Source organism: Rattus norvegicus, chromosome 13 (assembly GCF_036323735.1).
Source record: "Rattus norvegicus strain BN/NHsdMcwi chromosome 13, GRCr8, whole genome shotgun sequence".
NCBI classification, from domain to species: Eukaryota; Metazoa; Chordata; class Mammalia; order Rodentia; family Muridae; genus Rattus; species Rattus norvegicus.
The window spans coordinates 32,176,633-32,202,322 of NC_086031.1; the positions used below are offsets into that span (position 1 = coordinate 32,176,633).

Below are 25,690 nucleotides of genomic sequence, written 5' to 3' on the forward strand. Positions count from 1 at the left end.
GGAAATGAAGCCCAACACTTTCCCAACTGAGCTAAATCCTTAGCCATACTGTTGCTGAGGCCATAGTCTAGGTCCTCAGGAGTCAGAAGGAAGAGAAAGCAATAGATTAAGACTTTTTAAATTACACTTAGGTATCGTTATGTGCTCATCATGCTCAAGTGCAGAGGTGAGAAGACGAGTCACAGGACGAGATCTCTCCTTCATCCTTTAGCCCCGGGATTGCACTCAGGCTGTCAGCCTTGGTGGATAGCATCTCACCAGGCAAAGGAATCATAGCATGGTCGCAAGATTCATGTTTCCCAGACATGTTTCATCATGAGAATTACATGGATGCTTACAAGAAAGAAAGATAGATGGATGTCCAGGATATTTTCCCTGAAGATGCTGATTAAGTTTGAAAGATCTAGAGAACCCAAGTTTAAAAGAAGTTTCAACTGGTGATTCCCAAAGTTGGATGGCTTTGTGAAATGAAAAAAGCAATCAATAAACCTCTACCCATCTAAGGTTTTTATTTGGGTTCGCCAAAGGTCCTGGCTGGGTCTGGTTATGTCTGGCTGGGTCTGGTTATGTCTGGCTGGGTCTGGTTATGTCCAGAGGTAATTATTATCTTGTTCAGCTAATAGTAGTACTTTTGTTTCTGGTTCTCCAACAAGCAATACTATTTCTTTCCTTGACCTAGACAGAATGGGTGTGGGAAACTAGAATAGAATACAGTTAGTTACTTTTTTGTTGCTGTAATAAAATATCACAACAAAAGGAAGGGAAGGGAAGGGAAGGGAAGGGAAGGGAAGGGAAGGGAAGGGAGGGGAGGGGAGGGGAGGGGAGGGGAGGGGAAGGGAAAGGAAGGAAGGAAGGAAGGAAGGAAGGAAGGAAGGAAGGAAGGAAGGAAGGAAGGAAGGAAGGGTGAATTTATTGGGCTTTTGATTCCAGAGTCAGAGTCCATCATGTCTGAGGTGTGGCAGCAGGCAGGCAGAGATGTCGTCTTCCAGAGGAAGAGTGCATGGTAGTAGAGAAGTCACAGCAGCACAGAGGAGCAGAAAGCTTGAGCAGGGGGCCCTTCCTTACAAATGAAAATGTATCTATTTATAAAAGTAGAAAATGTTGTACTTATTTTTAAAAACATGAAGAAAATTGTTCTTTTGAGGGTAGAGGTGATAGGTAGCAAAATTGACAGAGAATCAAGTTCTCAGATTCTGGCTGTGTTGAGAGCCAGCTATGCAGGAATGGAGGCTGATTTCACTGTGTTCCAGCAAGTGAGAGGTAAACAGGTGCGCTTCCCGGAATGGCCCAGTGCAGAGAGAACTGAGATGGACTTAGAGGACTTCTGTTTGTACAAACCTAGGAGCTTTGAAACAAGCTTAGTGCAACAAGGCTGCTGCGTGGTATTTTAGCTGCCTTGGGCCAAGGATCCTGACGTTGCTACTCCCTACTCCCTTCACCCAAGAATGCATATCCAGCCCCTGCCCTGCAAACACTGGATTTGCAGTAAGGATGTAGATCAGACAAGTAGTGTAAGGCATCAGGAATTCCATGTCAGAGCAACTCTTTAGCATATAAACAGTCTTACCATTGACTTATATGAATTATTACAAATGAGTACACAAATGTGGCTCTTAATTTTTATGTAAATAATGATCTCTTGCCTGAATGAGTGGTAGTACAGAATATAGACCATTGTCAACACTTTTCAGAATTGATTGATGTTTTGGTTGATCAGTGTCCAGATCACCACTTTTCACAGTGTAAGAAGGCATAAATATGTCTGGGGCCACTTCAGAAGTCATCACAGATTCTGTCCTCACCAAGTTGAGATTCATTGAGCAAACTTAAGTCAACAAGTCAAACATTGACCTTTAAAATCGGACACACACCCTCATCCATATTCTCCAAGTGATTCTTATGTGAGAGGTGATGGTAAGAAAATGTGAGAAATCTTTACCTTTCTTATGTTTCTGTAAAAGCAAAAAAGTTTGTGCATTAAAATACAGCAACAGGGTTGGAGAGATAGCTCAGTGGTTAAGTACACTGACTGCTCTTCCAGAGGTCCTGAGTTCAAATCCCAACAACCACATGGTGGCTCACAACCATCTGTAATGAGATCTGGTGCCCTCTTCTGGTGTGTCTGAAGATAGCTACAGTGTACTTATATAAATAACATAAATAATTCTGAAAAAAAAAAAACCACAACAACAACAACAAAAGCCAACAACAACGTTACCGCTCATGACACACAGGAAGCACCACAGTGAGAGCCAAGTGAGCCGCCAGAACCTCAAGACCTATTTGACTTTGAATTCAAGTTTTAGGTTGACAATTGATCAACTTTTTACTGCTTGGTTTTCATATAGTCCCCACAGTTAGTTATGGGGCCACAGGGTTGAGAGTCTGGACCTTGGACTTAATTGATTGTTAAGCACTGTGCCTGTAACTTGGGCCTAGACCACAGCTTTAGGGTCTTTTCTAGAATGAAAAAGAAAAAGAAAAAGAAAAAAAAAAGACAGAGGCATGACTGAACAAGAGTCCTTGGTAGTGTTAAAATGCTCGAAGTCAGAACATTCTTCCTTGATTCCCTGAAAGCTGAAGGCTTGTACTCTTCCTAAATTTCTTGCTTTCCCCACTGTCTGCTGTTGGCTCATTGTGTGTATGTGTGTTTAGTTATTTTTATTATTCTCATTTAGGCTGGTTTTGCCTCATCTTTCCCTCCTGTGTTATCTCTTAGTACACAGGTGAAGTGTATTCTCATGGTTTTCTGTGTTTTGGGCAGTGGCTTGTGATTCTCTTGAAGACCACAAAACATTCCCTGTCTTTTTCTTTAAAACATATTCAGGCACTTAAAATTGCCAACTAATTAGAGTAGAAACCAATTTCCCTTTCCCATGAAGTAGACACATACCTGAACACAGTACAGCACAAGCCTTTCAGACTGTGTAGCTGCTTCCCAAAAAAGTATGGACAGTTCACCAAGAAGAGGACTTTTTGGACTGCTCCTATATAGCACAGCAGTGTGAGTCTAGGGAACACAGAAAACAAGACTTTGAACTCACCAAAGGTGCAAAGTGCTGGCGTAGAGACAACCAGCAGTGACGAGGGACCATATGCCCATGAAGAGACAGATACAGGAAAAATATCTTCAGGTCACCTTGCTGTCTCTGTGACTTTCATGGAGAAAACAAGGTTTTCCTACTCCTTTATAACTAGCTCTGTGTACACATGAAGCTGAGTTTTCTTCTCTGAACCACTACTGCAGAATTAAGCCGTTGTGTTTGCAGCCTTTGAGTGCACTGCACCTCCACAGAAGAAGCCACTCTTAGATCTTTCTTTAGGCTTCTCATAGATGTTATCAGCCAGATATGAGCTGTCAGGCTGAAGGCTCTGTATGTGTAAGCACCAGAGAAAGGTCACACAGAAGAATGAGCCCCGAGTGACTGGGGTCTGTTGTGAACTATAACTGCTAAGTGGTGTTCAGAAGAAATGCATTTTTTTAGTGAGTGAAGTGTACAGAAATTATTAGCCAAAATGATACTCCTAACTGAGAACACACTGCAATCCAGAGTAAGCAGTGCAGCCACCCAGCTCCAGAGCAGCAAGGGCAAGGTGCAGGTGGAAGACAGCAGGGCTGGCTGCGCCACCATCATTGGCTGAACTCTAGAGCCTGTTGGCATTCACTGTCAGGACTGCAGGACAGAGCAGAATGCACAAGCCTGCATCATCACTGGCCAGCAAAGGGCAGCTCTGGGGAAAGACAGCATTGTGTGTGCGTGTGTGCGAGTGTGTGTGTAACTGCACCCCAAACCTTGCCTGTACAGTCTGAGTTGTACTGTACTTTACCCAGCATTTTAAAGTCTCCTTTGAATCAACAGTGCTTCACTGCTTTTGTTTTGCTTTGTGTTACATGAGTAAGACAGCACAATAAAGGCACATAAATAAACGAGCAATTTGACCAAAAAATGGATGGAATATTTGTAGGTTAGATAACCCCAAATCTATATATAGGTTAATAAAAAAGTCTAGCAAAGGTTCTAAATGTAAGATCAAAATGTAAAGATTAAAAGCCAGGTGTGGTGGCACAGGACTGTAAATCCCAGGACTCAGGAAGTTGAAGCAGGAGGATTGCTGTGAGTTTGTTGATACTCTAGACTACAGAAATACCAGGTCAGCTTGGGCTGCATAACAAGATCGTGTGTGTGTGTGTGTGTGTGTGTGTGTGTGTGTGTGTGTGTGTCACATTATATGTTAAAATAAAACCTACTAAATATTTGTAATTACCTACTATTTGTAATTAAAATGAAGCACCTTTGAGTATAAAAACTGGAGTAGAGCTCTGAAAAAGAGGTCTTATAAATTTGTAAGAAAAAAGCTAAGGAGATTGAGAATTAGTTATATAGAAAAGATTTTTAAAAAAGTCTCCTTGGCCCATATGAAAAATCCGTCCCACAAGTGTCTCATAAATAAGTCATTGAGTAAAGCAATATGTTTTATAATTTTTAAATTCATTATAATTTTTAAATATGCAAAACAATGACATATGTCTTGATCATACAAGCATATTAATCTACAAAAGAAGGAATCTGAGAGAATCCTGAACACTGGCCTTATGACCATGTCACCAAATGCTGGGGACGAGGGGTGACCTTCAAAGGGGTTTTATTATCTAGCTTTGTAGCTATAGGTGTTCGCTAAAAAACAAATTATGTGTGTGACCTAAGTATTTTGTATTTTAAATGAAAAATGTCTATAAATACTTTAAAATAGGTTTATTTTTCATGTTCATTTTTTCCTGATCACCTGCTTGGGTTTTGATGTGTGACTAAGAGAAACCAGTGGCACTTGGGGGCCAGCCAGCTAGCCTTGGCCAGGTGTGTGACACCGGACAGACTTCTTTGCCTGGTTTGTTTTTTCTTGTCTGCACATTGCTGTGAGAATTTTGACTTTACAGAGATCATAGCTTTCAGTAGAGTGCCATGTTTTAGTAAATGTCTAGTAGTAAATATAGCTCAGGCTGGCCTCAAACTCTGTAGCCAAGAGTGGTGACCTTGAATTCCTTCTTATCCTCTTGCCTCACCTCCCAGGTGCTAGGATCACGGGTGTGTGCCACCATACCTAGCTCATATGTCTTTTTAAAGCTTTACCGAAAGTCACTGGTTCTTGTCTCCCCTCCAGCCCAGTGCTGCACTTTCTTGAACCTTCTTCAACCCTTAGGGCTTGTTTCTCTATTCCTCCTCTGCAAACTTCATCTGCTGCTGGGAAGGGGTCAGGTGTTCAGTTCTAGCTGGCTTGTGGAGAAGGGCATTGTGTGCTTCCTTGAATCCGGAGAACCAGTGTGGAGCATTCAAAACCACATTCATTGCTGCTCATCCTATTGGGGTCACAATGGTGTCTAACTCTCACGGGACCTGGCTGACAGAAGCCCCTGCTCTCCGCGTGGTCAGCCCCATCAGTGCCCTGTGCTTGTGGTGTGGGTTCTTATGTAGGTCACACTCGATAAAGATGTTATGGAAACACTGTTTCTGCTGTATCCTCCAGGTCGGATCCGCACCAGACGGCAGAGCTCCGGGAGCACCACCAATGTTGCCTCCACATCCTCCGACAGTCGGGGCCGCAGTCGAGCCAAAGTGGTTTCACAGTCTCAGCGTAAGCACTGCATGTTAATGCCTTTGTCTCCTTAGCTTCCTTCAGGAGCTCATCCCAGCCAGACAGGTTTCAGTGTCTCTGCTGACATCAGCGGCTTTTGAGATACTCCAAGTAGCCACACTGCTAGGTAGGCTTCAAAGATGAAACATTCCAGAATGTTTTGGTCTCCTTTTCTAGGAGACTCCTGTTTCATGGGCTGGGGGAATGACTCTGTAAAGTCCGTGAGGACCTGAGCGAGCTTAGATTTCCAGTCCCCACATAAAATTAGGTGTACTGACACAAATCTATAATCCTGGCACCAGGAGATGGAGACAGCTGGATCCCTGTGGCTTGCTAGTCAAGTGATTGAGTCTAATTGGTGAGCTTCAGGTCCCAGAGAAAGGCCTTGTCTGAAAAAAGAAGGTAGTGGTTGAAGATGGCCTCCATGTACACATGCACACACAGGAGAACATACAGCACACATGTTGGTATCGTCACACATTAAAATACACATTGACTCCCTATCCTCTCATCTTTCAAGTTAAAACTTACCTGTTATGTAATCCGTCTCGGCAGTAGGATTTCCTGAGGGGAATGGGAGCTGAGAGATATCTTACTTTTTTTCTCTCTCTTTTTTTGGCTCTTTGCTGTGGTTTCTGCCAGGTTCCCACCCCAGCTGAGTTAGTAATAAGTCTCTCTGGCTTTGAAATCCAAGTGTCACCTGGACATAGGAGGATGAGAATTGCTTTTCTAGTGGGACTTAGGAGATTAGGAGAGGTTAAAGCTCAGGAACATACAGGCCAGACCTTGAGGCCTCTCAATTCCAGATTGCACTCACAGGAACACAGGTCACTACACAGCACATGGTTGAGCCTATACCCCAGGCTTGCACAAACAATTCAGTATTTGAACAGTGATCTGTCTTTGAGGTAAATACACTGATACCACAAATGTGGGCATACAACAGTCATAATCCTGGTTTGGTTTGAAGTAGATTTGTTAATTCCAGATTTAGGGTCCTTAAGGATCAAGACATTTTAGATATTGGAAGATTATGGAAACTCATAAGCATTCAAGGATGAAAACAGCCCACAGCAGTGTTCTTCCAGCCTCTGGTGTCTTGTTAAAGAAGGAAGGGGCTCAGGGGACCAAGGTGTGCTGCTTTCCCCTTGCTGAGGCCTGGGGTGTGCACTGAGAGGCAGATGGCTCGGCACGTGATGGACGGATGTTTCATGAACGCACCTGGAATAAGTGTTAAAACTGTGCTGTGCAGAGAACAGAGCATCCTTGGGGCCATAGTGATGTTCTACTGTGCTTGTGAAGGAGCCTTCTGTGTTGTGTCGCATGCTGACCTTCTGTATTGTGTTATGTCTTTTAATCCACTCTTGCCTGTCCTTTGGTCTGCTGTGCTAACGAAGGATCCAGATCTGCTAACCCTGCTGGTGGTAAGCCCTTTCTCTTGCCTTTCTGTTGTCATTGCTGTTCTGTCTCAGCTCTGCTCCTTGCTCAATATTAATTTCCCTGATATGAACTTTCTCGATTTTCCTGGATTTTCAAACACTAGAGTTTGAAATGCATTTCTTTTTGCCCTCGACATAACTTAATAATTTATTTTATGTTCAAGTCTTGGGATGGTTTTTCACAGTAATGTGCATTACAGATTTCTACAGTGATTTTTCCTTCCAAATTGTGTGTAGTTTAGTCAGTATTGGGTATTAATTTTCTTGTATAGCCAACAAAGTGACTCATTTGAATGGCGATAGTTTTAATGTGTCACATATTTTTGAGACATATTCTAAGATATATTTTTAAATCTTTATTCTGTAAGGAAGAGTAATTTGTGGTAAGTGTTCTTCTAAGGGGTTTCGTTTGTTTTACTTTTTTCTATAGGTCATTCTATTCTGCATAATAATTATTTATAATTTGTTTTAAAATTTTTACTACCATCTCTATTTAGGAGACAATCTGTTAAGTGGCTGTCTGTCATTTTGTGTAGTTTTGTATTTTAATGTTACTATTTTCTCGAGAATTCTATTGCACAGAAAATGTTTATAACTATATCTGGATATTTAGCTATTAAGAAGGATTAGCAGCTCTGATATTTATTTGTGATTTCTGATTTTATTGCATATTTCTCAGGGAATGTGCCTCATGTAATTTTCCAGGTTTTTTTGTTTGTTTTGTTCCTTTTTTGAGATTGGCTTTTAGGCTTAGTTTATAAAATTTGATGTTAAAATGAACAACCCCCCCCCAAAACCCTGTGTTTTCCAATATACACATGTGTACAAGAGGAGTATATGAAAAGTCACGTTGTGGAATGTTAGCGGGCTGGGTGTAGTCACACAGACCCAGTTGGCTGCAGCATCACAGGGGCACAGGCCGAACTCTGGTTGCACATGAGACTGTTGCTAACAGGAGTTGTTATGTAAGTCGTAGTTATGTATCCAGTACACGCGTGTCATCAAACACTAACAGTTTTGATTGCTGGCTCTGTCCATTTCCCTGAGGCTATCAGGCTGTCCAGTAGGGTCTTTTCCTATTTCTCCCTGTGTTCCTAGCTTTTCCCAGTTTGTCCTCCATCTGTGTTGTTGTAGGTAGATGTTTGTACTGACTGTCTCTGAGCTCACTTACCACACCTTCTACACCTCTGTGCCTCTTCTTCTGTTGCTTGATTTTGAGTGTGTTATTTGATCCTATAGACAGTACATGGTTTGGTTTCATGTGTATCTGTTCAGGATCTGGGCTGTAACTCAGTAGTAGTACACTCAGTCTCCAGTACTGGTAAAGGGAGTAAATTGAAATTTTCTGTGTTTTAATAGATAAATGGTATCTTTAAGCTTATGTGTACCATCTACTCTGTGATTTTTTTTAATCATTTCTAGTTCTTTTGTCCCCATGACTTCCATTTGTTAGATCAAACCCAGTTTCCCTGAGTTAATGTCTAAGAAGTTTTGTTATGTTTCTATTTCTCCAGTGACTTACTCAAGGAGACAGTTCTTAGAGCTCGGGCATGTGGTTCTGGGAGAGAACCATGCCCCTGGGACATGTCATCTGACTCTCATCTCACGGTCAGTCATTCTGCTTCACTTTTAGCTGGCAGCCGGTCAAGTTCCCCCGGGAAGCTTTTGGGAAGTGGTTATGGTGGACTCGCTGGGGGCTCCTCAAGAGGCCCACCTGTAACACCATCTTCAGAGAAGAGAAGCAAGATCCCCAGGAGTCAGGGATGCAGCCGAGAAACAAGCCCTAACCGGATTGGATTAGGTAAGTATCTCCAAGACTTGAAGCCCCATTCCCAGCATATGCTTAATCTCGGGTGTGATGCAATCACTGTCTGACACAGAAAGCCCAGCTCTGCTTTTAAGCTCAGGAACTCACTTCAGCTGTGCTTAAATCTAGGCACTTGCTTTGTGCGCTATACAAATTATACTGAGATTTCATCAGAGTCAAAAACTGTGTGAACTTAATGCTTTCAACTGCTGCAGTGGGACCTTGTCACTAGCAAGGCACTAGCATTGGAAACTAAGACTTCCTTCTCTAATTAGAACCTGTCAGTCTTCATTTTCCTTCTATTGAATTCATTCTAGTCATTAACATATATTAACTTTCAAAAGCATTTCAGGGTCCTTTTTATTTTGATCTCTTACACTCAAATAATATTTATAATTACTTTTGACATAATTTTGTTGAAACAGTGAAAGCTAAAGCTTGATGAACACCAATCTAAATACTCACTTTAGTGTTGTGTTGACTTTCTTTATAATAGTGGGTAGGTATGAATGAGTCTCAGTACCTTATTCTTTATAATAGTGGATAGATACAAATGATTCTCAGTACCTTATTCCTTATAATAGTGGGTATATGTGAATGAGTTTCAGTACCTTATTCTTTATAATAGTGGGTAAATATGAATGATTCTTACTTAGTACCTTACACACCTGTTACACTCCAACACATATGTTCCCTTTCAATGTAAAAGTCTTTCTGATTATAATACCAAAAATATCATTTATTGATGTACATACTTTTATTATATACCTATCAGCCTCATTAAGTACAGATGTATTACTTTAAAATTAGAATACTGTATCTTTAACTTTCTTGTTGTCTTAGTTTTCATACCCATTGGGTTTTGTCAGCATTTTTTTTTTACTTGACTGTTTACTGTGTACCAGACCCCTTTTTTTAGGCCCAAGAATTAGAAGATAATTAAATAGACTTAGCATCTCACATCCAAACCCTTCTAATCTATTGTTAAAGGTGGGGCTGTGAAACTGTACAGTATACTGTGGCAGGTACTCAGCACATCAGAAAGAAGGCCCTTTCCCGAATGTCCACTTGATCATCCTAGATCTCCTGATAACAGAGGTGTCCCAGAATACATCCTACTTTGAAGTCAAGGAAAAGATACTCTTTTGAAGAGAAGAGCATTTTCAGAAGCAGTTGGGCATGAAGGACTTGTTAGCTGAGTGGGATGGAGGTCAAGGCAGGCAGACTGGTAGGGCTCAGGCAGGGGTAGCTGGTAAGAAGTGGGAACATTTGATTTGAGCTCAGTTTCCAGGAGGAAATGTCTGAATTGCCACATCTGATCCTGCAACCACTCTGCTTTTGCCTCCAATTTTGTTAGGAAGACATTTTAGTCTAGGTGTGAATCTAATGTTGTCTTTACCTTTGTTGATTTCTGAAGTTTATGTACATTTTATGTTTGCAGTGCATTCTGTTATATCTAAACACAGGCTGTCCTGCTTAGGACACTTCAGTGTTTACCAAAGGTGCTACTTGTATCAGTTACTTCTTGTTACTCTGACAGAACACCTAACTGGCAGCTTAGGGAAAGATGGGCTCAGCTGCTCACCCTGTATCCGCTGTCAGAAGTGGAAGAGATGGATGCTGCTGTTAAGCACACTCTTTTGTTTATTTAGTCCAGGATCCCAGTCTACAGGATGGGTCTTCCTGCCCCAGGTTACCCTGTCTCAAAATTCCCTTACAGACATACCGAAAGGCATGCCTCCTTGGTGACATGTCCTGTTCAGCTGACAATCTGTTAACCACCAGACAACTTTCATGTTCTTATTGAAATTAGGGAATGATGCAGTTTTAGTAATCAAGTATAACTAACGCTAGGGCCTGCTGTTCCACAGTCCTTATCTGACAGTCTATTGTGTACAGTAGAAAAGGAACATTTTCAAGCCTTGAAAGCCAGTGTCTTGAAACTTCAGTAAAGGAATTTGTTTCCTTTCAAAGAGCTCTTATTTGAATTTGGTATTTTTCTTTTTTGTCTTTTTTATTTTTTGTCTTGTGTAACCCAGACTAGCCTAGAACTTAAGAGATCTGCCTACCTCCATCTCCCAGGTTCTGGGATGGTATTACCATGTCTATCTTCAGTATTACTTTGAAGAAACTTATTCCTTTGGTGCTTATGAATGCAACAAGTAGTGTTAGAGTTTTAAGATCATAAGTAAAATTCTGATTGATAGTGTTTTACTTCTGCTCATTATAAGAACACACATATATGAGCAAAATGTACCTTTACACTTACCCATTTATAAGGTGGTAGGTGTTTAGCGTTTTTCTGTAATAGTTTGCTATGATCATTGAGTTTATGCTAGATATATATTTGTATATCTAACCATTTGCTTTATTATTTAGCAGTTTTAAGTACAAATAATCAAAAGAGGGTAGCATGCTTTAAGAGTGTTAACTGTAACCCCCAAACCACTTAACTCTGCAGTTTTGGCAGCTACACTATACACTAGGCTTAGAATTTACACTAGAAGCTAATTCTAAGGCAAAGGAGAAGGTTCTGTGGGTAAGAGTACAAGCTAGCTACTCAAGCCTAACGGCACAAGATCGATCCCCAGAACCCACATAAAAAGCGAGATTTAGGAGGACACACTTGTAATCCCCACACTCCCATTGCAAGCTGGGAGGCAGAGACAGAATTACCTACAAGCTCATGGGCCAGCTAGCCTGAAGCTCATAACTCAGGGACAGAAACAAGAGAGACCCTTCCCTTTTTCCCCCCTAACCCTCCATAAGCTACCCAAACAATTAGGGAAGCACATTTATAAACTGTTGCACTTTGGGGTCTCTTAAAGACTTTACAGATGTGAGAACATCTGTAAAGCATCATGAGTGATTGTTAGCAGTTGCCTCCTGTGTGTTTTTCCTGTGCATTGAATGAAGAGACTAGGAAAGCCATTTAATATTTCGTAATCTGTATTGCATGGTATATATATATTTTAAATGTTTTAGACATTCTGGCCAAAAATACTTTGGAAGATTGAAGTTAATTAAATGATTTCTTTTAACTGTGAAACTAGATTACTGGGACATGGAAATGTCTAGAGGGACACTTTATTCCTCTAACTTACAGTTGCTTTCATTAATCCTCTCCTTTTTGCTTTTGCTGTGTGTTCTGGTTGGATCCTTTCTTAAAAGGGAGAAGTAAGGTTGGAGAGATGATTCAAGTTTGTATATCTAACCATTTGCTTTACTATTTAGCAGTTGTAAGTTTTATATATATATATATATATATATATATATATATATATATATATATATATAGAGAGAGAGAGAGAGAGAGAGAGAGAGAGAGAGAGAGAGAGTCTTGCAGAGGACTGGAATTGAATTGTGGGACCCATAACAGAGAACTCACAACCACCTCTAAATCCAGCCCAGTTGGATCTGACACCCTCTCCTCGCTCATGTAGGCATTGCACACACATAGAAGGATCACCTTTAAACACTATGATACAGGGTGGTCTTTTCAGGAAATACAAAACAAGTGGTTTTTGAAGACTTTGCCAGCATTTCAGATAAGCAGAGTCAAGAACTTTCCAGATTGACCGTTTTTAGGAGGATCAAGTATTTCTCATTGCCTCTCTCTCTTACACTTCCACCGTGCCAAAGCCTCACCTAGGATGTTTGCTGTGAGCATATGCTTCCAAGACAGACTGTATCTCTAGAGACACAAATTTTGGTTGGTTGGATGGATGGATGGATGGATGGATGGATGGATGGATGGATGGATAGATTAGTGGAGATTATATGATTGAGTTTTGAGCACATAATCTATGAAACTAATTTTTCTGTGCTTGCTTTAGATCTTTCTGTAGATTCACTTTGGAACTAATGTTGTAAGTGGGTGTTTTTTTCTCTTGTGGCTTAAGTTACCCAACATATCACTCTTATCATAAAATGCCCTTTAATGGTGTTTGGGGCAATTATGGACAGATTTCTGACAAGACAGTTGACAGAATCCTTTTTCTGTGTGTTAAAGGAACCCATGAACATGGTGGGTGAAGAAATTCTCGGAAGAAACACCAGTAGGGTATGGCTTGTCATGAAGTTTATGTGGGCATTGCTCCATATCACAGCTGTTTACTCTTGTTAGTGGGCTCTGCTGCCTTCATAAGCAGGCCCACTCCAGAGAGAGCATGAGTTTTCATTTCTGCAGGATCTCCGTGATCTTGAAAACAGATAGGTTCTGGATAAAGTTAAGGTGTAGTTAGCTGAGCTTGCATTTAAATGAAAACTGCCTGATTTGTAATAGACAGTAGAAAGGTCACGATTTCCATGTATGTTGTTTGGCAAGCACCTGCGAAGTACATATGTGTGCATTTGTCTCCAATATCTTTCTCATATGAATGATGCGATTCTTTTTTATCCCTTAATTTCCTGTGGGGAAGATGAGAACCAGGGAAGCCCAGTGCCTTTCCCAGGGAGGCAGTGGCCGCTGTACAGGTCATCGAGGCTCAGGTGCGTCAGTCTCTGAAGATAAGCAGCCCCGCTGTGGGCATCTGAGGATGCTCCCGTGTGTGGTCTGTACAGCTTGACATCTGTCCGTGCTAAATGGTCACCAGTATTGTGAGTGGAAACGTTAATTTTCCTGTGTCATTTTGTTAGAATTAAGAAATTTCTAGTGAGGCCCTTGAGGGAGATCATTCAGATTACATTTCTGCATTGCATTTCCCTGCCTGTAGCATGCCAAGCATCCTGACATCTCTTACGAGCTTTCGGGATCTGGCATCACCCAGCAGGAAGTTACTGTGCACACACTAAGCTGGCTTCATTTCTCACTTACACGGTCTTCTTTATCGGAGAGTTTTATGATTCCGGTTAATGGGGAGTTCTTATTATAGTTAACTGAAAATCTTTGCTCTGAAACAATTGACAGTGTTTATTGAGATAGAGAAGATTTGCTTGTTTTTATACCAGAGAGTCAAGCTCATTAGTTTCCACAGTTTTGAGCCATTTCTATCTAGTCTAGAAGCATTTGACCTCTGAGGTGGTCTCTGGAGCTGTGGTGTTAGGTTTCCCTCCGCCCACATCAGGAAGCAGTGTTTCTAAAGAGCATTTCTCTTGGAACTTATTTCTCTTTCATCAAATTGAGAAGCACAGATATCATGGTCTTTCTGAGCTTCGTAGCCAAAATATTAGACCTTAGACTACTGTACGGCTTTGCCTTACAGTCTTAATGTTTCAGTGTTTTCAGTGAAAAATAAACCGTCCAGAAGCAATCATAAAATAATTACAATTCCAGGGTCATTAGAGAAGTCTTCTTTGCCAAGTACTGAGATTGTCAGTTTCCTAGCTGTGGAGAGAGTGATGAGCACCCGATGCGGCCTCAGCCTCTGATGGTCTAGATGGTTGGGTCTGTGTGTGATGGCTCTGTCTGACTGTGAGCAGTCTTCCCAGCTAGGTTGCGCGTTGGCTTCTCTGTAGGGCAGGCTACCCTGAGAAAGGTGAGCCATCTTCTTTTGTTAGGGAAGTTTGCAGACCTCAAGACCAGCATCCTTATTCCTATTATCCATCCACATTAGGTGGTCTTTTGGAAAACCAGGTGCCATTAAACAACTTTGGTGTCCTAAGCTCTTACTGAGATGTCTGCTAAAGCTTCGGACACTGGTTATTTCTGACATGCTTTGGATCTTATACTGGATGCCAGGCTGTCCTTTGGGAAGATTTCATTTCTCACATTTAAGTGTAATTTCACTCCGGTGCTTAAATCCACAGCCTTCTGAGGGACAGACCCTCCTGTCAGTGAGACCTCTTCGTGGGCAGGTGGCCCCATACTTGTCAATAATTACATTTAAGCAAATGTGACTGATGCTTGTGAGTTTTTCTGTCTTCATTAAATTTGTTCACCTTCTCTGAAACCCCTCATGCTGCACGCTAGCACGGAGCAGCCGTATCCCCCGACCCAGCATGAGTCAGGGGTGCAGCCGCGATACCAGCCGTGAGAGCAGCCGAGATACAAGCCCTGCTCGGGGCTTCACACCACTCGGTGAGTACCCATAGGCGCTGTGCAGGGGCTCCCAGTGCTTGTGCAGCCACTGCTGGGTGGAATGACCGCTTCCCTCTGCTGCCCTGTGATCCCATCTTCTCTCTTCCCTCTTCCTTAGTCACCCTTGTCGTCCTCTGCATGTATAAACCTTAGCAACTACCAGTCTTCACACATTAGAGGCAAAAAACACCATTTCACTCTGCCATGGCCATTCCTGGTCACTTGTCCCTGGGTAAGCCCATTGTGCTACTTTCTAACAGAAGGCAAAACTTAGCTGAAGTGAATGGCTGCCTGCACGTGAGGTGAACTCAGAATTTACACTTGATCATCAAATTTCTGGTTTACCTTTGCTTTTACTAAAGATTAGTTTATATAAAGATTTTTTTAGTATTGAGGATGGAACCAGGGCATCCAGCTTTAAGGGTGCTAGACTCTGAGCCGCATCCCTGGAGCTCAGTAGATATTATTCAAAGGAAGAACAGGAGCATAACTTTAAAACATATCGGAAGTTAAATGAATTTTGTTTTTAGTTTTAGGAACCCCATCTTGCTCTAAAATGGGCATACTCCATCTCTTATTAATTATCCATTCCCAAAGGTGTCCATCAACACTAATGAAAGGAATACTTTTATCCTTCAGCAGTTATTTTCAGGTGCTTGGTGGTGTCATCAGGATGTGTATTGTACTCTAAATGAGCAAAAGAGCAGAAGTGACCTTGTTGTAATTAGACCTGGGTCTGAGTGATCCTCATCCCCCCGAAGCAGGGGCTTCAGCAGTCTGTGATGTTGACTATGAGTTAGTTACTCAGCTGACCTTTTCATTCTGTGCATGTTGCTCCAAGAGAGAGGCAGTGGCAGATCAAAGCAGGAGGCCTGACTCCTGCTGTTGCCTGTGAGCTCACATCAACACACGGGCTCTGAAAACAGATCCCAGAGGCCTTCTAGACAGTTCTATTACTGTAGGCTCCTTCTTTTAAGTTGTCAGCTGGTCTCCTGTCCCTCAGGCAGGCAGCTTTCCCACTGTGTCAGGAATGCTGCAGTACCCTCCAGCTTTGGGTCAACAGGGATACTCACTTGTTCCCCTGAATGAACTGGTGATTTTTCCTTTTAAATTCAAGCTATGCACCTTGTACATCTTGACTCACTATTTGACCTTTCAGACCCCCGTTATATCAGCAAGAAATTCAATCTGTGGATGATTTTTTCTGTTAGAAGCAGGTCAACATTTTTCTTGGTGGCTGACACTTTACAGTCTGTGGACTGAGCCTTGAATTCTTACATGTGGTCTGTGGACCAGGCAAGGAGGGCTGAATTCTTTGTACATGGATTAAACCTAAGCAGTTGTTTGCTCTTTGGGTAAACAGATCTCTCAGGTGTCTTGGTGACATCCCAAAATATTGCTCTGTGTAGTTACTGTTGCCTAGGGCAGAAGCTGTGGCTCCAAGTGCACTCTGGCTTTATTAGCTGCTCTCTTCTGCTGTGGTCAGGGCAGTAGGAAAGATCACTTGAGCTAAATTTTTAAACCATGCCTTTTACCTCCTTGGGTTAAATCTGTCCCCCAAGCTTGTGTCCAAGGAGTAACAAAAAGTCACCATTTGAAGCATCAGCTGGCACAAGTGCCATCAGTCCCTGCTCACACTGAGGGACAAGCACCCGTATCGTCAGCCTCCAAGCCTGATCTTACAGTCATGCATTTACACTGCAGAACCAGGCATGGTTTGACTCCCAGCCTGCCTTGTTCTAAAGCAGTTCTCACGAATGTCTCTCACATTGCTCAGCAGTGTGTTAAATGCTTCTTAGTGAGCTTTCTTCCTGAATTAGATGCAGAGCACAGGGCATAAGAGTGTCCTGAAGTGTTGGTTTCCAGGCTTGGATAGGACCTGGGGATTTACACAGGCTTCCCAGAAAGTGGCTGTCCTGTGGGAGCTTGCTATGAATCCATGAACACTGCCTGTTCCTTGTTGGTTTCCATAATCACTTCCACCTGTTACCCTTTGAGTAAACTTAGACAGCCAGACCTTATTAGGAGAAAAGAAAGGTAATCGTATTTCAGTGAATGCAGAACTCTCTCTGCCTCTGTGGAGAATTGGTTCCAGGGCTGCTTGCAGATGCTGATGTCCGTTTTGTATAATGTTGGAGTATTACACACAACGTATGCTCCCTGTGCCTCCTGCCCATACATTTAAACCATCACTGGATTATTCATAATGTGAAACACAATGTAAACAGTAGGCAAATGGTGGCTGTGCTATGCTCTTTGGAAACTAATGACAGAAAGCACATTTATAGCTTATCGGCGTGGTTGGTTACAGCTGTGAATAGGCTGCCAGCTGTACCTGTTGATTTAAGTTTGCAGCGCTATGTTGAAGCTAAGTGAGTCTGAAAGCTAAATGAGGTTACAGACTGGAGAACTCTACTGCCAGTCAGGCTTTTACACAAGTGGGTCCCCTATGGGGTCCATTGCTGAGTGTATACTTGGGAATTCCACAGAGAAGTCATTACACAACACACTGTAGAATATTGTGTTCAGACCACGGAAATATGTTTTAAGAAACCTTCAGACAGATCAAGTATTGCTTAAAACCATGTTCAATGTAAGCTGTCAAGATACAGTGCTTGTGTGGTAGAAAAGAACTGCACAGTTCACTCTGGTCGCAACAAAACATTAACCAGCTTCCTCATTCAGGAAAGTGGTAAGTCTTGTTTTAGATACATCAGCTCAATGTTGTGTGTATGAATCTTCCAAAAAGAAGACCCCCTTCTCCCCTTTTAATTTCAAGCTGCTAAAGTTTGTATTGCTTAACAGGTAATGTTTGCTTTTTTATATCACATCTGCCATGGGATGTATGTTTTATAAAGTGACATGGGGGCTTAGAAATAAAGATGCATTGAACTTAGAGGTTTTGATGCTTTGTGACTAAATGTGTGAGTTTTAATATGTGCAGAATAACGGAGGGGAGTAAAGGGTTCTGCCTCACTGTGATTTGGTTAAATGTGGATATTCTACGATACGGCACCAAGGGAACAAGTATCTCCCCATTCTTCTCATTAGATGAGTATCTGGATATTATATGGACCTGTGACATCAGCATTTCAAACCAGTTTCTTATTTTATAATTATTTTGCAAAGTTACTCTCTTCACAAGGATGGAATTTAACATCCATTTCCTCAGGTTGATGAGTCATACACATATTACAAACAGTTGTTCATAAATATTATCCTAAATGTAGGTTTCTCTAAATCTCCTCTGCTGCCCAGTGCTAATCCTGTCACCAGCACTGCTATGTGCTGGCACTACTGACATTTAACATTCTCCCTGACAGACAAGAGGTAGGTACCAAGGTTTGCTATATTACCAAGGGCCACAGCTGGCTGTGGGCAAGCCAGGCCTGCCACTCGTGTTTCTGAAGTGGTGCTCATACTCCTGCAGCTGTGTCTCCAAGGAAAACCTCCACACGCACTGCCCGTGGACGCCCCACACTTAAACACGTACATTAATAGCTAGGGTATTTGCACGATAGACACGAAGTCTTTCCACTGGGCAGAGTGCAGTTGTTGAGCCCCCGTTACCCCATGAATTCCTGTCGAGATAAGATTATGAACCTCTCTGCTTCTGTTTTTGGTGCATGGTGGCATATGCATCACATACCAGTGACCCATCTCGTGAGCTGAGTTAACAATCCATCCTCTCGCTGTCTACCCGGGTTCAGGTGGTGCTCTGACTCCTGATGTTCTTCATGTGGCTTATTTCCATAATGGCTGATGGAAGCTTCGTGATGTGAATCTAAACCTGGAGTCCAAGTCCGTCAGTGCGTCCTTAGCATGAAGCACTGGAATGAGTGCCTCTGCCACGCCTCTGTGTGTGTACAAGCTGTGTTAGGCCAGCGGCCCCATGCAGCAGTATGGGGCCAGTCCTGCTGTCCATTCATACCCAGCACCATTTTGTCATGAGAAACGCGGCCTTGGTGATAGCAGCCCCCGCATTTCCTCTGGTACTTGTGTGTTAACCCTGTGGGTGTTGCCGTTCCTTTTACCTGCAGCCTCTCGACGTCATTCCAGGTCCACTAGTGCTCTCTCCACTGCTGAATCTGTTGGGCAGTCAGGTGAACAAGTGCTAACTGCATGACTCCGCCTCTCCATCTGTCCTCCCACCCCCATGTCCACCTCCGTTGCCATCGTGTCAGCCAGCGCTTGGCATGTGTGCGCCTCATGTTTGCCCTCCTTTGTTGTTCTTTTCTTTTGAGTTGTTGAATGTTTATGGTTCTGTTCATAGCTTGATGCTTGACCGCCTGCTTGACATTGTTTCTCTAGCATTCATCTTTACATCAAAACAAAAATCAGGGAACTACTTCTTTACACACACCTCCTCCCCAGGAAGAGAACAACCCAGAGTGGGTGTCACAGTCTCCCACAGGAGTGGGAGATTGATATCACCCAGCAGTCTTTGGTCTCCACAGTCCTCACTCACAGTCCTAACGTTCAGATGCTAAGTTAGTTGTATTAGTGTCAGGTTCGTTATTTTCAAGTATCAGTTCACACACCTCAGATTACAGCATACATAATTTCACACACATGAAAATAAATATATTGCCCTGAACGCTTTATAGAAAAGCAAGATTAGGATCCAGACCATTCACAGGCCAGAGGTTGGTCCCATTGCCTGTGAGCACCTAACTGTCTGTCTCAGCTTCATTTAACCAAACCTACTGCCACAGGTGCACAGTGAGTGTCTAAAGATGCATCCATATGCCACCTTAACTGGCGTCATCCTCATACACTAACAGCCTCTAATGGCTAGTTTCTCGATGGAGTCAGCACGCTCTCCTAATCCACCAACTGTTAATAGTGCTGAGGCTTACCTGTCTATCAAGCCAACTCCTTGCCCTTTGGTAGGCAGCTGCGTGTTTTCACCATGTAGGCCCTGACTGAATGTGTTTCTCTAAGGATTAGGTGCCAGACGGAGGGCACAGTCCTCCGTATCCATCCCTCAGCAAACAGCTTTATCCTAGTATTGGGACAGTGAGTGTGGACCACAGGGGTTTGCCTGGTGAAAACAGAAAGCCTGTCATGCTTAGATGGAGACCAGCATGTCCCCTTTAGATCGCAGTCACATTACCTACTCTGTCAGATGACTGACAGTCGCTGTGTGTGGCAAAGCTATATGCATCTGGGAAGCACTGAGTACTTGCTTTATTATTATAAGTTTTAGTTTTCTGTCTTAAAAAAGTCAATATTGTCCCTGGAGTAAGAATTGCTGGCATGAAATTTACTTGTGTTTTTTTTTGTTTGTTTGTTAGTTTTGTTTTTAAATTTTTGTTTTTAAGACTTTATGTTTATGCTGGATAACTTTTAAATGGCTTTTACTGAATTACTCATTTTGTTACTCATATATTCCCTGCTATCTACCCTTTTTTAATGGAATAAAAGTAAGCCAAAGTTACTCACAAGGCAGCATGCACATAAACAACCCTTAATTCTGCCCTGCTTCACACGCTAACCAATGAGCATTCGTGTGGGTATGAGTTGACTGTCCATGGTCTTTGTAATTCTTATAGCAATAGTAGCTCACCTCCAAAACTTAATGGAGTAAGATGACGTTTGTAATCATCGGCAAGTGCATTAAAAAAGGGGATAGTATGACATACGATTGTTTTTCTTTATTAAAGAATCTGTGACTGTGTATGAGTCTTTTGACTAGCAGTGTTTAAATTATATTCCCTGCCTGTGGGGGTAGAAGGGTAAATTGTTTTGAAATTGATATTTTTAAAAAGCTAAATAACACTTTATTTTAAAGTTCATTAGTTTTGTAGATGATGTCTTGTTTTCTGTCCAAAGGCTTAAATATATCATTTTGTAAGTAAGTCAATTCATAGTGCTCAGTCAGCATGTAGAAGCTGCCAAGCCTGACACCTTGAAGTCAGTGTCTGAGACCCACCAGTGGAAAAAGAGAACGACACCTGCAAGTGGTCCTCTGACGTATGAGTGCCAGAGCCCCTCCCCACAAAGTAATAAATAAATTAAAATATAATTTAAAACAAAAGATCAAGTTCCATAAAATAAATACTCCGTTCCATCCATTCTCAATGCTGTATTGCTGAAGTGTGGCCAAGGCAGAGGTTTGTTTCTCCTGGTCCAAATGGTGTTTTCTTTATTAACTCAAGAAGGACTTACTTTTTTATCTTAACATTTAAGTATTAGAATTTTGATAAGTAAACTTTTCATCAGTAGATGGTGATCCCTCCCTGGAATATATAATTCTACAGGCTTTCTCCTGGAGTTTTAAACTCTAGCACTATTTAAATAAAGCAGGTCAGCTGCTTAAAGAGAACTTAAAAAGAAAGTCTCCATTTACCCTGATGAGGAACAGCCCTAGGGGGCTCTAGAGGTGGCACTGTGGTTAGGAGCACTACTGCTTCTCTCTCTCTCTCTCTCTCTCTCTCTCTCTCTCTCTCTCTCTCTCTCTCACACACACACACACATACACACAAATAGAAAATATTTTAAATAAGAACTTTAGAATCATTGCTTAAATTGCAAATATTTATCTTAAGGTTTTGAATTCCTTCTGCCTTTTCTATATAAAATTTATCATTTAAAATCCTTAAAGGGACTCAGGTAAAATCTAGATGATATCTAGATGATTAATGTTCTAAAAAGAAGGCACTAGATTTTTTATGGTGATTATTAGATAATTTTAGTAAATTAATGTTTAAATAGTATTTATATTAACTCTTAATAAAAACGCTAAGAAAAATTAAAGTCAATTTAATAATTTATTTCAGGTTTTTACTTTTTCCATCACTTTGCATTAAATCTTATTTCCCAAACCATGAAACTTGCTTATATTGGATAAACATCAAGGGTACTTTCTTCTAGAAGGAAAGTTAAATAGATGAAAAGATTCAACCTAGAGCCCGGCTTCCATCTATAATAAATTCTTCTATCGTCTGTCTCAAGCCCTTTCATAACATCATGTCTAAAGCAGGCTCCACTTAAAACAGCAAAATACAAAGAAGGAAAAGCCCATATTGTGACCCATTCGTGTCAAATGTAAGGGCCTCAGCCCCTCCCACTGGCAGGCAAGTCCAGTGCTATTCAAACTGGCTAGGGAATGTTGGTGTCTCTGTCTTTAGCGGAAGGAGGGAGTCCTCGCAGGAGACTGAGAAGATGTAAGTAGACTGACATGTGCTGCTTCTGTTTTCTGAATAGATCGGTTTGGGCTGGGCCAGTCAGGACGGATCCCTGGTTCTGTGAGCGCCATGCGAGTCTTGAGTACCAGCACAGACCTGGAAGCCGCTGTGGCCGACGCTCTGGTAAGGGGCACAGGGAGGATGGAGTGAGTCACAGTTATTCATCCATAGTTTTCTGTCTTAACAAAAAATTGATGTCAAGTCAGATGACTAAATTGTCTTTTAAACTCTTCTTCCAAAGCGTGTGAATAGGGCTGGGATGATGGGGTCAACCATTAAAAGCATAGGCAAGGGTGGACCAGAGTTCAGATGGCGGGGGGGGGGGGGGGCTGTATTCCCAGCATTCCAGAGGCAGAAATGGGATCCTCTGAGCGATCTGGTCAGCTAGACGACATACTAGTTCTCTGTATTGTGAGAAACCCTGTCTCCAGTGAGGAAGGTGTTAGGGCAGTCAAGGAAGACCCTTGACAGCCACGCTCACAACCACATATACATTCACAGAGAAAAAGTTATGTAAAGTTTATTTTTTTCCCTCTCACACTCTTTACAACACAGAGTCAAATTGGCCTCCTAATAAACAGCATCGGCAGGAAGTCTGGGTGGCCTTGGGTTTCCTACATGCCATCTCACTATCCTCTCCCCCCCGCGTATCATAGCTTCTTTCCCCACACCATTTCCTGTTTTCCATCCTGTTGCCTCTGTTGCTTTGATAACAAAGCTACATGTATGATTGTAGCAGTGGATGATAGACTCTGAGACCTGAAAGTTACATTTATTCTGTTATGTGATTCTGACATGGGAGAGTCACCTACACCCCAAAAAATGGATCAACGTAGTATTTGAGAAAAGGAGCCAGGATCAGGGAGATAGCTAAGCAAACATTTGTCATGAAAACACAAGGACCCAGGTTAAGCCCCAGAATCCATGTATAAAGCTGTGTGTGGTGGTACACCCTAGTCATCACAGCACCAGAGAGATGGAATGGGCGCCTGGCTTGCCAGTCCAGCTGAATCCATGATTCAGGTAAAAATGAGGCTCTGTCTCAAAAACCAGGTAAACGTCTAAGGAATGGCACCCCAGTTTGACATCCCTCCCCTCCCTACTTACACACAAAGAAAAATTTTCTAAATGTTAAGATTTAGTTGTAAAGCACGGGGGGGGGGGGGTGTGCATATTATGTTATAATATTTGTGTGGGGGGGGATCAAAGGCACATGGGTCCTTCAGTCTGTGGCACAGCAAACATTCCTGTTGGATCAGTTTGTGCGGAACTTGCCTCCTGGCTGGTAAGAACAGCCTCACATACCTAGGTCATGTACCCAGCACTTGAAATGGTCTCATCAGTGCCCCACCCACTGCTGTTCTAAGATGTATTCTCTTGTTAGGAAACAAGCAAACATAACACTACCCTGCTTTTCAGTCTGAGGTTTTGAATTTAGCCTGCACCACCCGATCAGTGCCTTACGGTCTGTGGCTACTGTGAATCCCGCTCTTGGCACTTTGCGTTTCTGCTTTGTTTGTTCTGCTCAGTTAGGTTCTTTCCTTAGTGTGCATCTGAGAGGAAGCTGTCAGCCACTCTCAGATACTTTCTGCTCAGCATCCAGCCTGGCCAGCCTACTCATGAGCCTTATGAACAGAAGGACTTTTTTCTGACAGGTACTGGAGTGTCCAGCACTGCTCTCACCATGGTTTTAACCTGAGTCAAGAGCTGGGATAGAATCCAATGAGGCTTTCTTGTTCAAGTCCTAGCATTCTGAATGTTCCTTTTATTTATTCAGAGACCCTCGAGAGTGGTAGTCAGGGGGCTAGGAAACAGTGGGCTGAACCACTGGCTGAAAGGGACTTCCAATTAGAGCAGGGTTTGTTTGTTTTTAGTTACTTAAAACCCACATAAGGAAGTGTGTGGAAAGTTCTACAAGGCAGAGTGGAGCTCTAGAGAGTCAGACCTTTCTGATTCACTTGAGCTCTCCTTTGGGCCCCACTCCCATTCTGTCCTTTCTGCCCTTGCTCCTTTGTTTGCTGTGTCTGGTCTCTTTGAGTGACCTGCTTCTGAAGAGGAACAGGCCAGAATGGTAGGGAATCTCTGCCTACCAAATGGGAGCCTCTGGGGTAGGCAGATCTCATAGGGACAAACAATGGGTATGGGAAATCTCAGCGAGAGTTCTACCATGAAATAGAGAGCCAGGGACAGATCCAGAGGGACTAGGACATGCCATTTGGAAGGCAGTCTGCTACGATCTACTCCAAACCAACTGCTTGCTGACCTGTGTTTTTGGTTTGCTAAGAGATGTTGCTGTACACTTTTGTTGCCAGAGCAATCCCCACATATGCTTCTGACATAATTCTCTATGCTTTTTCCCATCCTTCAATATTCCCTGCCTACAGCTGTTAGGAGACGCCAGGAGCAAGGTACCCGTGCTTTAACTTTTGTTTACAACTGTTTTTTCTGTTGCAAGTGTATTTCTTTTAGAGTTTAGTTGAAAGCAGCACAAAATGTAGTTGTAGTTAGAGATTCTGGTCTCCATGTCTCTGGTAAGCATTCTGGTTTGCTGCCGTGTGATGGAGTCCATCCCCTTTTGCATCCTTCCGTGAGGCTGCTTTGTGTTTGTCACTCTGCTCCCTGTCCTTCCTGTGTTTCATTTTATTAACTCAGTTTGTGTCTACTTTATAATCATAACTTCATGAGCAGGTCTATCGGCCAACCTTTTCTTTTTTGTTTTAGGAAATCTGACTTATATGTAAGTGTAAATCATATGTAGGTTATCATCTAAATCAAAAACATTTTTAAAGGTGAAGAAGGGATTCTAGGAATAATTTTTGCTGGGACAGAAGGCAGTACTGTCCTGAGCAAGCTGAGATTCAAACTAATTAACATTGTTTGAAAATTAAAACTGTTTATGTGGCTTGAGCCAAACTGTGTTTAGGAAACATTCTGTTTCAAACTTCCCATACTATATATGGGTTTAACACACTGTCTTATATGGAGAGTGTGAGAGGGGAATGGAGGGGGCTATTGTAGTCCTCATTCATGTTAAATGTAGAAACCCATTCATGTTAAAAACCAAATGATGCTATTAACTAAAGTGGCTCATACAGTCTGGGACCCTTTTGCATAGAATATCTCTACCACTAACATTTCAACTGCAAACTTCTAAGCAAGCATGATTGTTCAAGCAAGGGCAGCCACAGAACATGCTTAAGGTAGATCGCTCCGCGCTCTGCAGGGCTTAGCATGTGCACACAGCTGCAGTGAATGGGTGCTTCGTCTTTCAGAGCTTCATTAAACCCTCACACTAGTCTGCTGAGGCAGGTGCGGTGGTTACCCTCCTCGAGAGGAGTCACCAAGGCAGAAACTGACAGTTTTTCAGCAGTAATACCAGGATTCACACCAAAGTCCATCCTGCTGAAAATCCCCTTTTCTACCCTGCCCCCACATATATACATACTTTCTACAAGATGACAAATTCTTTCTTCTTCACAGAAATGTACAACATGACAACATCACCTACCTTGACAGTTCTGTTTTTAATTTCCTAATCTGTAAGCATAGAAAACGTGTGTGTGTGTGTGTGTGTGTGTGTGTGTGTGTGTGTGTGTGTGTGTGT

The 25,690-nt window shown here is 42.3% G+C and overlaps 1 protein-coding gene across 40 annotated transcripts in view; it reads left to right on the plus strand.

Moving 5' to 3' along the window:
• Clasp1 (cytoplasmic linker associated protein 1) overlaps positions 1-25,690 on the plus strand; it is a 221,593-nt gene that overhangs the window by 130,271 nt on the left and 65,632 nt on the right. For 7 of the 40 annotated variants that reach the window (XM_063272238.1, XM_063272254.1, XM_063272239.1 and 4 more), the window contains 7 exons: positions 5,524-5,631; positions 7,029-7,055; positions 8,704-8,871; positions 14,789-14,896; positions 18,937-18,999; positions 22,106-22,209; positions 24,471-24,494. In XM_063272238.1, the coding sequence (XP_063128308.1) occupies positions 5,524-5,631; positions 7,029-7,055; positions 8,704-8,871; positions 14,789-14,896; positions 18,937-18,999; positions 22,106-22,209; positions 24,471-24,494 (602 nt within the window). The remainder of the gene's footprint in view (positions 1-5,523; positions 5,632-7,028; positions 7,056-8,703; positions 8,872-14,788; positions 14,897-18,936; positions 19,000-22,105; positions 22,210-24,470; positions 24,495-25,690) is intronic. The other 33 variants (XM_063272251.1, XM_063272259.1, XM_063272255.1 and 30 more) reach the window with 12 other exon arrangements.